Genomic DNA, 14,073 nt, shown 5'->3' with positions numbered 1-14,073 from the left:
ACAAGGTGTGAAGAGTTTAGTCCTTTATATATTATCGGAGACACTCTTTGCATAGAGTTGATTTATAGGGTGCTTAAGGTTCCATTGATTTTGCAGGATTTAGAGTAAACACAATTAAAATATATTAAGTTAATGTTGCATGTATCATTCTGTCTTCCGAAATTGAGCAGTCATTAAAACTCTTGTCTTTGTGCGACACTTTAGGTGCATGTTGCGGGTACTGGATTCATTTGGGACCGAACCTGAGTTCAACCACGCCCACTACGCCCAGTCCAAAGGCCACAAGACGCCCTGGGGGAAGTGGAACCTCAACCCACAGCAGTTTAACACCATGTTTCGTAAGTTGGCGGAAAACACACAAGTACCTCCATGTACCATTAAATTACTAGTAGGTTTAAACTCTGAGGGGTTTAAAACGGAGCACTTGACTTGATTATGGTCTGGATACCGGTTTTCAAGAACACATTAAGCTTCAGAAGTAAATTAAATCGTCTCAAATTGCATTTGCGAGGGTTTAATTGCCACAAACATCCTATCTGATGTAATTTATCTGTTTTTTAATAGTTTGTTTGTCAATGAGAGTCAACATCTTCTATATGCACACATATGTATATATATATATATATATATATATATATATATATATATATATATATATATATATATATATATATATATATATATATATACATACATATATATACCGTTTATCTTTCTATTTACCTGCTTTATAAACAAGGGAACTGATCCATAACCACAACAAGGTCAAGCCCTGTCAAGCCATAATATGACTTAAATTGTAAAAAGTTCCACATTTGAACAAAAAAACAAAAAAATCCCCTCAGCAAATTCAGTTATTGAACAAAGCAATGTACCTGTTGATTTCATTCTATACTGGTTGATAGTCTTTGCATTTTCTTTTCTTTCTGTAAGTGTGTTTTTCTCCTTTGGAACTGAGGTATAAAAGTTGTTGGAAAATCCAGCAGGGTGCAGGCTAATGGAAAGTCATCAAGCGGATTAAGGCAAACTAAGAGGTCAGAAACTCAGCTTTCCATTTTGCAGTGATTATGAATGTAGGACAGAGGGATTTTATTGCACTGTGTGAGTGCATCACTCCTATTGAGAGATCAGTCTGTAACTGGAGTCCAGCACAGTCGGAGAGGTAAACGAGTGGTAGTGGCTGCAGGGAAGAGACAATACTGTGGAGGAAAGGGGGTCTGATCCCCCTAGAGTATTGACCTTTCCCCCATAGCTAAAAGAAAGTGAAATGTTACCCAGGCAGTCCGTGTTTGTTAGGTGAGTCCCGGAGCTATCCAGGATACCACCACACCTGAATAGTCCCTTTGTATGCTGAATAGGGTATGTCTTTCTCATAACACACAGGGGCTTTGCACTAAATCCAGTTAAGAGTTGCTAGGTTAGATGATATCTGTGGTGAAACAAGTGCACAGTGGTTTGGCTGAGTGTTAAAACGACAGAGTGGCATCACTTCCAAGCACAAGAGAGAATGACTTCTTTTTTTTTCATGTTGCATCATGCCACACAACACCTTAACTTGAGGACAGACAAGTTTAATTTACACTGAAAAGAACACATGGTAACAATGCACTGTGGTGGTTTATAAATTTGGTATCGATGTAAGGTTTCTTATTTCTGTCTGGCAGCGATTGAATAATATTTGCATGTCATCCTATTTTGTATTTTTTTTTGGGTGCACATATTTACATTGGGTGGGATGATCTGATTTTTAGGGTGTTTCCTGTGACCATATCTCTGTATATGTGTTTATGTAACCTAGAAAAGCCAGCATGTACTGACAAAATACAAAGTACTACAAACACACTGTGATGGGGCTGTAGCACACTTGTAGAAAAGCTGGTTTATTTTATCACAGAGTTTGTTGCTCAAGATAATATGAAATGCAATATTTAGATTCCCTTTTTGTATTCCCACACACCTATTGAATGTAGATGTTACAATAGACAAATCAGACAGTCGTGGGTAATTCATCCTAGTTTTGGATTGGTCTATTTGTTAAGATTACGCAGTACTCCATAAATCACTGGTTGGGGGGAATAGGGATTGCGTGGCCTCTGGCCAATAAGACAAGACAAGGCCAAATTGACCTCATTAATCTTTTTCATTCAACTCAGAGTCAGGGTAGCAAGGATTGTTTTCTGGTGCACTATTTGTATTTGAATGGGTTGTGCTTCTTAGTTCAGCTGGCTCCATTTCCTAGCACCAGTCATTAATAACCCAGCACTCATGGAAATATAATTTAGTTAACCTTTTCTGTATTCACCTTCGGTATGACATGCAAGGATTTATGCTCTGACAAGTCAGATTTATTTATTTATTACAGGGGACTTCGTCATCATCAAAGAAAAGTTTGTCACAAAGGACTTTTCAGTACAGAATATAAATTTTCAGCGTGCAGATGGTATGGTGAATAGTAAGGCCAAATCTTTCAACATGGCATGTGTAATAGTAATATAGTAATAGTAATAGTAGTTCATAGTAAATTCAAATATGACTACTAATATGAATACTGTACTTTATCACATTTGATTGTTTTCTGCTTTTATTTTGAATTTACATATAAGCCAAAAGGAAAATATATAGATGGAACAATAACACTAACATGAGCTACAATGCAGTTGACGTACCTAATAATCATGTACAGCGTGTTCAGAAAGTGGTCCTGCTGTCCAAATGTCATGCCTCACAATGCAGATGGATTCAAGGTTGAAAACATGTGAGAGGAATTGCCGTAGAAACACTACAGCCAAAGCATTACCAGTAGATCTATTTCTATCATTATGTCACCATGTGTCACATTGAGCAGAAGTCATATGTATAAATACAGTATGATTCCTTCCTTTTACTTCCACTCTGAAAACAAAGTGATCAGATCTTATGCTTAGATGCATGACATTTAAAAGCCTAATTTTTTAAATTTTATTTTACTGACCAAAGAACACATCGCGTCGGTCTAGTCTGATAAAAGCAAATTTCCTTTGGCTAGTCCAGTCACTGAATCGTGATTAATATAGGTTGGAGATTGAACATAACAGCAGATACTATTTGTCTTTGAAGCATTGCCAACTACGTAATTGACCCTGGGATCTGTGAGGCTGATGGTGCCTGAAAAGCTTTGACTGATAACATCGCTGACACGCCCACTCACTGGAATTTTTTTTTTCTCTCCAAACCAAGTGGGATCAATAGTCAGCGTGTGCACCCACAGACTTACCTCTTCACTATTCTGTCTGCATGTTACCTCTGATCTAGTTCTTATACACATAAAGAGGCTGAAACCAACATGAAAACAGCCATGTTTCCTTGGATAGTAGCTGTTTTGATGGATTAGCATAATGGAAGTCCAGAAATAAAACAGAGAAAAATGACACCATTACTATGTACACCTACGTGGATTTTTAATTTATTCTCTTAGTGTGGGCTCTGTCTTAGACTAACATTAATGGGTGTCTTACACAGTTTCTAGTTATCACACATTTTTAACACTACTCCATCTATTTATATCTCTGTTTTGACTCTAATATTTTAAGTTATAAGCAGATGTCAAACATTATTAAACCAAAGGTAAAGGTGTGCATATTTATTTTAGCCCTCTAGTCTTTAATATAAGTTGCACGAGCAAAAACGTTTGACGCTGAGTTGAGTTTTTAAAGCATTTGAGAATTTAGGGCTGCATCTTTGCATTACTGAAATATTTCTCTCCTGTCTCCCCAGCACTAAAGACGTTAACTCCTTTTAAAAACAAAGCAACAGTCATGAGTGTAGAGCTGACATTAATCCCGTAATACTTAGTCTGTGACTTGGCGTTGTATTATTGTGGTTTACTTTCTAATGTAAGTACCGTTCTTACCTTAGAGACACTTTATTGGCCCTTGACATAACATAAGAGATCCTACCTATGCATTTCTTTACTGTCATTCCTCCTCACATTTCAAGGCGGTCAGTCCAACATTAACTCTTAGTTAAACAAACTGAATCTGAATCCCCACTCACAACTTTGTCAAGAGTAACAAACCAGCTGCTTCTCGGGCAACAATGCCCTCCCAGACTGTTTGTTAGCTAATAGCAAATAAAGCTGTGGCAAGTTGAGTGACATTTTGAGTGGCAGCTCTAGTGGGAGAGGAGGCATCTGTTGCCAAATACATCAGAGTGCTGAACACTAATTAACAGCCTGTCCTGTTTACACAGTTAGTTTGGTAGATGAGTGTTAGCGCAGGCTGCTCCAAGTGTCTAGGTCCTGCCTCTTTGCCATCACAAGTACATCTCAGGCATTTGTACTCATTTATGTTGCTGTATTTATGGGCGTTTTTTCCATTATTGAGCTCATCTGTCTCTATTTTTAGGATGCACTCTCACGTACACTTACAGAAAGCTGTGTAAAGCTGTCATATAGACTCTCAGAAGCTGCAGTTTCTGAGGTGGGAAAAAAGTTGCGATAATTTTGTTAATCTTTTATCAGTTCATTAAACAGACAGAACCAGTGTTTCAGGAAACCTGCATTCAGCCCCTGCCTACACTAGCATCTCCAACAGATCTGGTGATGTCTTCATCAAATCTACTCCCACATTCATGTACGCTCTAGCAGACTCACAATACAGTATTGCAGTATTCAGTGGGTAAAGGTTTCACTCTGTAATGCTAATGAAGAACACGGATAGATTACTAATTCAAGGAAAAATTTAGTGAAAGAATCTGCAGCTACACTTCATGTAAGAGGAATATGATGTCTTCACTGACAGATTTTCCAGAAAAAAATATGAGGAAATGTATCAGCATACTTCATAGACATTGACCATATAGGGAACATGCTGTTATCTGTGATAAACTTCCAAAAAGAACATTCCACTAGTGTGTCGGAAACCTGAGTAAGTTTTTGTCCTTTTCAAAATGCACAAAATAGTGAGGTTTTGACATTGTTCAATAATCATTCAGTATGGAGCAGGTTTCCAGGCTCATTTACTCTACAAAACACAACCTGGGCTCAGACTTTCTTCACCTAAAGGTATTTAGTCAACCCAATACATTAACCACCTAGAGAGATGGAGAGACCAAACACTGGTGATTTTTCACCCAGGAGGAACTATCACATTCTAGGCAACACCCCTCTAAAGTTACAATAGTAAGTGTAATGTACTATTGAAGTCATTTAATGTTTTGCAAAACAGTGTTTCCCCTAGTCTTGCATCCTGTGGGGGGGTGTCTGGGAGGGATTTGCTTGCTTATGGTGGGGTGTGGTGGTGGTGGTGGTGGTGGTGGTGGTGGGGGAGCGTTCATTTTGTTCATTCTGTTATAATAAGGTGTTTTTCAGATGGCGTAATTCTTTATTTATTCAAAAACCTTTCTGTTCTTCTCTCTCTCTTTCTCTGTCTTTGTCATATATATAATTAATTATTATGTAGCAGCTGGCTAGCTACCTATTTTATCCCTCAAGTTATCTGTTATCTCTCTGACTATGCCTGTTTGTGTCTAAATAATGTATTTATTTTCTAACTAACTTACTACTTACCAAGATCAGTCTTGTACAGGGCGAGTATTTCACCTCTGTCAGCCAAGCTGGATCAAACCATCTGGTGGTGACTTGACTGAGGCTACGTTTAGATGGTAATGAACTGAACTGAAAATGCAAAAGTGGTGTTGCGTTCTCACTTTTAATTCTCTATTTAGATGTGTGTTTTGGGGGGAAAATCTGCATGCAGACGGACACGTAAAAGTGTGTGAAATTTCCTATTTATCAATGTAGTATGCGTGCAAGGTCAGTGGTGCCTGCAGCTGTATGTCCGTACGCCCTATTCATACTGAGTGACATTAGAGAGAGAGAGAGTAAGATAGACAGTGATACATATAGACACCTAACTTGGAGCTTACTCAGAACTGGATCTGGGGTCTGAGGGGCTGTGCCTGCTTGTGAGCTGCCGGCCAGGGCTGTGCTGGTCTGCATTCTTTGGGGGACAGGAGATGCCATTGGGGGCGTGGGGCAACCCCCTAATACAATTGTAGGGGAAACACTACAACACAAGATCATTTGCTGTTATCCATCACCTTACCTGGTAAGAGCTGAAACCTTTGTCATGTGCTGGAACCTCTTTTAATATGCATTATTAATTGCTTCTGGGATAAAGGGGGCATGTAATATTTATACTGTCTGTCTGTTTGTTTAGAATAAAGTATTCTGAAGTTATGCCGATGGTTCGGATATGAAGTGAATATAGCCATAGCCCCATTCTGATGGACTTGTATGACCAACAGAGTAGTGAGTCAAAGAAAGTGACAAAGTGATAAAAGCTAGAAGCACTATTGTTGTTTTCACCACTGGACACACAAAAGAATGGAGTTTGGTGATGAAATCACAGTGTTTTTTCTACATGGGTGAGTTTAATTATGAGGCGTATGAAGGTATAAATTTATTGTGTGATGTTTTTATCTTTGCTAAGTTTGTTGATCCATAGTTCAAACTAAATTGTGACAATTCTGACCTTGTTTGAACAATTCCAGGCAGATCTTTATTTGTTTATTTATTTATCAATCAACCTGTAAACCACAAAAAAAAGGACTCATCAAGATTAAATGTGTCTTTGGCAGCTATTGAAAACACATATTGTACAGAAAAGAGATGTGATTTGTGGTTTTACTGTGGCTATTTTCTGTCCAAAAACAGAGCTAAGCTAACAGAGCTATAATGTAAACTATCAGCTAATGCAGCACATGAAGAGTATTAAACACAATGTTATTTTTGCAGAAGGTCAAAATAAATAGCTAAACTGAGTTTTTGGTTGAAGAATAAAATTTGATGATACTGTAATACAGATATGTGTAAACATGGCCTTTATATTTTATTCAGTGAGTGATACAGGCTGTCGATACATAGTGTTTGTTTATTTGTGGTCTTGGCAGCTGTACGTGTGCCCTGACACACGACTCCCCCGGCTATTGAGAGTTTAGAATATCAATACTACACAGAAACTCCTTTAAATACTGATGGGTGCTGTAATAGTAATTGGTACTGCCCTGACAACATACTGTTTTGTGCTGGTTTCATGTTATTTCATTGCAGCGGTGAGGAGTTCATGAGAAGATTTTAAGAGAGGAGATTTTGTGTTGGCGGAGTAAATAATTTGAAATGTTCTCTGCAGACCTCTGTTTTATTTAGTATAAGCACATTTTCTCTCACCTGACTGTCAGCAGAGATAAATTAATGTAATTTGTCTCTGTAGTAATGGTGGTGTGGTTAAAAACGAGCTCTGACCACAGCCGCTCCCCAAGGCATCGACATAAAACCGCAAGTGAGCAAAAATACCTCCCTCACAGTCTGTTTCTCACTTTCTTCCGAAATTGAAAGAAGTGATGAAGTGTTACATTTGATCTGGGGCATACTAGACTGCATTTGTTTAAAATCACTTTATTAGTAGTATTTCTTTCCTGACTGTACGCTTTCATGTCTCCCCTGAATTGCCACAGATTGGACATGTCAAATCCTTGTCTTCGCATTTGTTTTCGAAGCCAGATGGCGATGAGGTAAACGCTTCCATCTTCAGGCTCCATACTTGACCTGCTCGTCTCACGGTTCCCATAGTAACCATTTATCACTGGGCAGTAAGGAGCAGAGGGAACAAAAAATCCAGAATGCTTGTCAAGTTGTGTTGTGCAACTGTTCCTGTCTGTTTCAGGAATTATGATCTGTGCAAAAAGCCAAGACTGTAATCTCTTTTGTTTAATTCTGTGTACACTCACTAGATATGATGTACATGCACATAATTACTCTTTTTTTCATTTTTTTTTTTGTTTTACTGCAAACCCCTTTCAAAAAATGTTAATTTCTGACAGAATCTCTCCATGAAATCAGGTCTTTAAGATCCTTAACTTGTGTTTAACACATAACGACCAAGTGGTACTTTAGTGGCGTTTCCCTAAATGATTTTTTTCTCTCTATTTAACCTTTCTTAAGTGTTTTATCATACTTAATTATATTATCCTTGATATATTGCATTTTTCTCTGCAACTCATGTAATTTCCTGTATTTAAGTTCCTTCATTTGATTTACATGCACATGAAAACTCAGAATAAATTCAAACATTATATCAAGCATTAAATACTTACAGTTGTTTTATCCTATTTTTTTTTTACTTTACTTTTACTGTACATATGATGTATTTCATATATCTTTTATTCTTTTCATTACTTCTTACCTTGTGTCTCTAATGTTGGTTGTCTGTGGGGTTGTCTGTTGGGATAGGTCAGTGTATTTTTTTGTTGTTACTGCTGTCGTAACTGAATAATTTCCTGCAAAGGATCAATAAAGTATCTATCATCATCAAAATAGAGAAAGCTGAAGAAATAGGTACCTTTTCAGCAAAGATACCAATAACTGTACGTAAAACCAAGAGTCTCCATCCACTGTCATTTGTCAAACTCTGTGATTTTTACTGGTGAATAAATGTAGAAGATGATGGCATTTCTACATTCACTACGGAGCCTCTGCATGTCCAAAAGGGTCATATCTGATGACAAACTGCATTTTACACCAAATATTTACATGTATTGATAGAATTAGTGGATCAACAGGTATTGACAATTTAGATCAGTAGGTGCTTTTGGTTGCCACTAGATGTTTGGGTCTTTATGGGTTAATATCACTATAAGACAGACATTCATCCTTTATTTCTTTTTATTTCCCTGCAGCACATACACCAGACAACAGCTTCCTCGGCTTTGTAGTGGAGCAGCACCTCAACGCCAGCGACATCAAGCACATTGATGACATCAAGAGGCAGAACCAATCACTCGTCTACGGCAAGGTTGACAACTTCTGGAAGGTACAGCACTGTTTTATTCATGCATTTATCAAAATATAGACAGTTACCTCTGGGTTCAGCTATTTAATCTCTGGTGTCAGACCCAATGAAATCTTTTTTTATTGAATCTGTTTATCATTTTTGTGTGCAACTGAGATATTAGTGAACAGATTCAGTTCCTGCAGACTTTCCAAAGAGGGAACTCATTTAGCGTTGTAAAATGCGATGCACACATAGGTTAACTGCTTAAAATCAAGTAGCTTTGTCTTGTGAAAAGGTTACACAATAGATATTTTCACACAGGTACATCTATTCAAAAGCTTTTGTCTGCATAAAATGCCGCAGAACCAGTCATCAGTTCTCAGCAAGATTAATGACTTCTGGAAAGTACAGCACCGTTTTATTTGTGTATTAATCGTTCATCAAACATTCTGTCCAAACCACTTGTTCCACTTGTTCTACCTTTATTACAGAACATTTCAGTCATTATTGAGCGATACTGAAAGTGTAGTAGGCAGATTGGATTTCTGTAACATCCAGACTTGCTAAGCAGGAAGGAGGTTAGCTTTATGAAAAGTCATAGATACACAGATAAATGTTTCAATGAAGTCCATTGAAATGTGGACCTTCAATACAAACATTGTCACAAGGTTGTCAGTAAATAGGACTCACCAAACAGGAACACAGATGAAGTGCACACAGTGAAACACAACAGTTATCACACAACGTCATACAAGTATTGACAGACTTTTTAACATGGGGTTACTCCTATTTGCTTTTAAAAATGGTCAAATATCAGTCAAATATTTCCTTTTTTCTATATGCTTTTAGAATTGTTAAATATTCACTCACTATTCGCAGCATGGTTGATTTCCTCAGGAAGTTACTGCACCATTCTTCATGTATTAATCATGCTCTAAACATTACATATTAACTCTATGAAACACGGACAGTCGCCACTTTGTTCGATTTATTGTTCGCTATTGTTTGACTCTTGACCGTTAGCCAAAACCTTCTTTACTGAAACTATTAACAACTGATCGAGTAGTTTGTGAAATGAGACGCATACTGAGGTAAAAACAAAACTTACAAACATCCTACAGACATACGACTACTCTAACACTTGCACATGGCCATCTTCCCTCTGACACAAAGACATATACATGTATTTTCTCCTAGTGAAGATGAAAGTGACAAACTTCACTAGACATGCTAAAGAACAGCGGCACACCAAGGATAACCCATTTTCAGACCTCTGAGCGCTCCGCGGTGAAACTCTTTGAACAACCTTGGGTAAACTTTCACAGGAAACTTAATAACAGTCTGGTTTAGGAGCTCAAATTCAGCTTATCGCCGTCTCCGTGGAGTTTTTAATATATTCAAATGCATGCTCACACTGCGGCACAGAGACCAAGGGATTACTGTATCCTAGACAAAAACAACTTAGAGACTTGGAGAGATTTGCACATTGTTTGGCATGCCACGGATGGCTGGATTACTTCCCGTGCCTTGATGAGCTTTGAGCTGACACCCTGTATGTTTGAGAGTAGGTCGATCCAGATCCTACTGACTCCTTAGATGTCTGACAGTATAACGCAGTGGAATGATAATAGAAGCTACAAGAGAGAATTGTCTTCATGTAACATGCCTGTAGTGCAAATTTCTTTTCACATCAGGAAGCTTTGTGATGAAGATGAAGAGAGCTAAGACATAATCCTAACCTAATTGAATAATGAGCTCATTATAAAAATACAACACTGTCTGTCCCGTTTCTTAGTCATTTTTAGTCTTTTATCTAATATTGTCATCTGGTGGATGTTAGCACCGCAATGATGTTGGAAAAATCTACCACTGCAGTATTATTTTTGTCTCAGATTTGAATTAAAGCAAAAAATGTCACTATAATCCAGTCGAGAGAAGAAAGTCTATTTTAAAATAACAGATGTGATAATAATAGAATCATTTTATAATAACTTCATCAGCATACAAAATAAAATGAATTATTAAAACAGCTGACAAACGACTTTTTACTCAAAACACAAACTCGGTTTACATTAGGGGTCTCTGGTAGATTTGTCATAGAAAATGAGAGTTGTGAATTTTCCATCGTTAAGCAAATGTTTGTCATTTGAGATACTGTAGAACATCCTGTGATGTTACTATGGTACATTTGCACATTGTAATTACAAAACAGTGCTGGTAGACATTATAAAAGCCTAACCACACATGCCACTACCAACAGGTTATCACTTTTAAACATCATAGATTATTTAAACATTTTGAAAGAATTGTGTAATTTTAATAATGGGTGTGACAAAAATAGCAGCATGAAGAGCTGTAGTATACCAGCTCAGATTCATTTTCATGACACATTCTTCTACATTTAGTAGGTGCACCTGTTTGTACAGTTAAAATTTCAAAGCCGCATTATAAGACACTTAATCCCATGGTGTTACAGTTTTCAGATCCAAAGGTAGCTGCATTAGTGTGTGGCCTCTCATTCTGTGCCAGTGTCTCACTTTAAAAGGGCAGACGGGGAGCCCATCAGCTCACAGCAAGGGGCATTAGCTGCTAATCAGACTCCCAAGCGTGTTCATTACCTTCTGCTTTTAATTAAAGGGCCATTTTGGGGCTGACTGATAACGAGCCGACTGGCTTACTCTGTTTCCCGCCCTCTTCTATTCACATCCTGCTGTTCGTCATTCCTGATCTTCTTCGATACTTTAGAGGCTTCATTTCAAAATGATATATTTGCTATGTAAAATGGAAGCAGGGCCTACTGTGAAAATGAATTCTCACTTGAAGGTAAAATTCACATTAGAAGTGTAGTCAGGTTATGAGATGAGTGATTTGAAGAAATAACACTCGAGGAAAGTGCAGTGCTGTCAGTCATTTCATACAAACCAACAGAATGATGTCTCAGGGTTCTACACCGTGGCCAAAGGTGTTGTAATTCAACACTACAACCATTGTTTGTAACAATTACAGTAAATGACAATTAGAGCTCCACAGTTAATCAAAACCACTGTGTTAATGTGTACTACTATATAATCACAAAAGGGTACAATTTAAATGTTGTGTGTGTGTGTGTGTGTCAGAAAACCACTGTGTAAAAAAACATGCAAAGTTAAAGTTGCTTTGTGTTTTTTATACTACTTACTAGTTACATTTTTTATACTAATACAAGTTTGTATGTCTTTCTTGGTAAAAGATATACATTTCAACCTGCAGTTCACTTGACAACCAAGTACGTAGCACTTGCAGCAATGTCCACAATAACAATGTTATAACTTTTTCACCAAATTCCAGCCTTAATACCAACATTTGCCCTTACACCCCTCCTTCTTTTACAATTTGACGATTGAAAATACCTTGTAGTTTTGAAATTGTTTAAATTTTTTGCTATTGAAATGTGGGTACTCAAATGCTAAAATAACAAATATATTAAAAATCATACTTGAAAGTAACCTTTATTGTAAAACTATGCACTTTTAATAATCAATTTAAATGATTGCAACTCTTGCAGATCTCTTAAATCTCAATAAACACAAAATCCTGCCAACTGTTCATACTCAGCATTACAATTTGTTGATGATCACGAATGTTTCAGTCTTAGGCTACAATTTCTTGCATATTACACTCTTATGATATTGTCTCTATTAATTTATGAATCTGAAAATCTTCTTAAAAACCTGACCATGCTTTGTTTTTTTTAGCAGAGACAAATATGTCATTTGACACACGTAGCTGGAAAATAACAGGTCATTGTTGAAGCAGATTATGTTGTAAAGAAAAAAAAGACACCACAGGGCTCGTGACTGCGACTGAATTATGGTCGCATGCGCCTGAGAATTTCGGTAGTGCGACTGTTTTTGAGATTACGATCGCACGGTGCGCCAATAAAAAAATGAGCGAAAATTAATACGTGCGCCTAGAATAATGGCTGCAGAAGTAACTCGTCAGCTGAAAATAAACAAGCTCCACGCCCCGCTGACTGAAGCGGAAAATCTAGTCCCCGCCCCCTCGCGTGCGCAGGCGGCATAAACAAAGGGATCAAATAACTCCACCGACGTTTGAAACAATCTCCCGCCAAACCCGGTTAGTAGCGCTGGCGTTGTTCCAAGTATTTTCCCATGACGTAATGTATCCTGCAAGTCAGATGATCATGTTGCGCGAATCAACTTGCTACACGATCAGCTGACCGTAACCAGAGAATCAAGGGGCTAATGAATAAACAACAAGCGGTATCCAGACGTGTACATGATTCGTCAAAAGTTTCTTCCTCAAAAGTTGGTTGTTGCAAATAATGGTGTGATTCGTCTTTCTTCTCCAAGAACCAACTAAAGTATATACCACACATTGACAATTGTTTTGCACCTGTGTCAATGTAAGCTTTTTCTTTCATACTCTATTCAAATACTTTATTCTAGGTTGTTAACATTGCTTAAATACATATAGGAATATTACTTGGTATGGCCAACAATTTTGCTTGTTCTCCAAATTTTTTATATAATAGTGGTGCGCCTAGATTGTAGCCTGTGCTCCTAACTTTTTAGGGTTAGGAGCACAGTGCTCCTAGGTCAAAAAGTTGATTTTGAGCCCTGACACCAGGAACAGGAAATATGGGGACAAACAGGACATATTAGGATGCCAGACCTGGTTGTGTTCAGCAAGTAGGCTTTCTCTCCTTTCTCTAATTTCTACAGGTTAATGAAGGTGAGGGAAGTAATATTATTCACGTTCAAATAGAGCTGCTTGAAAATCTATTGTATACTGATGAGGCCCTTTTCTCATCAGGATGTAAAATGTACTCTGGTCACAGAAGCATTTGGAAGTGCTGCAATTTGCATTTTGTTGCTGTCATTTCAATCATTTATTCATGTGACAAACAAAGAGCCGAGTCCACCTCAGTATCAAGAAGTTGCAGTTTCCTCCCAAAGTAAAATGAATGTATGGAGAAATTCAGGTCTGACAGGAGGACCACGGATTAAACCTGAACACTCCAACGAGTAGACAAAGTAGTCTAACCACCTTTGGGAGAGTTTTTCTTTTTTTTTTCCCCTAGCACTTTTATTATTACATAGTTCAACTGTGTGGGGGATTTAGAGCTGTGGGTAATAACAGCTGTGATTAAAACCGGGATTACTTGTATTAAATTCCCATTTAGTGATATAAAAAGAATTGTGCTTTTTGTAGAATCTAAAACGTAAAGTCTAGTCCATCCATCTTCTGCTTCTTCCGGTCT

General features: G+C 37.6%; 1 protein-coding gene across 2 annotated transcripts in view; it reads left to right on the top strand.

The window, feature by feature from the left end:
- mgat5 (alpha-1,6-mannosylglycoprotein 6-beta-N-acetylglucosaminyltransferase) overlaps positions 1-14,073 on the top strand; it is a 95,976-nt gene that overhangs the window by 57,178 nt on the left and 24,725 nt on the right. For both annotated transcript variants that reach the window (XM_030156444.1, XM_030156451.1), the window contains 2 exons: positions 205-338; positions 8,716-8,849. In XM_030156444.1, the coding sequence (XP_030012304.1) occupies positions 205-338; positions 8,716-8,849 (268 nt within the window). The remainder of the gene's footprint in view (positions 1-204; positions 339-8,715; positions 8,850-14,073) is intronic.

This window comes from Sphaeramia orbicularis, chromosome 2, assembly GCF_902148855.1.
Source record: "Sphaeramia orbicularis chromosome 2, fSphaOr1.1, whole genome shotgun sequence".
NCBI classification, from domain to species: Eukaryota; Metazoa; Chordata; class Actinopteri; order Kurtiformes; family Apogonidae; genus Sphaeramia; species Sphaeramia orbicularis.
Note: the sequence above shows the minus strand (reverse complement) of the source record. Positions and strands in the feature narration are given on the sequence as shown.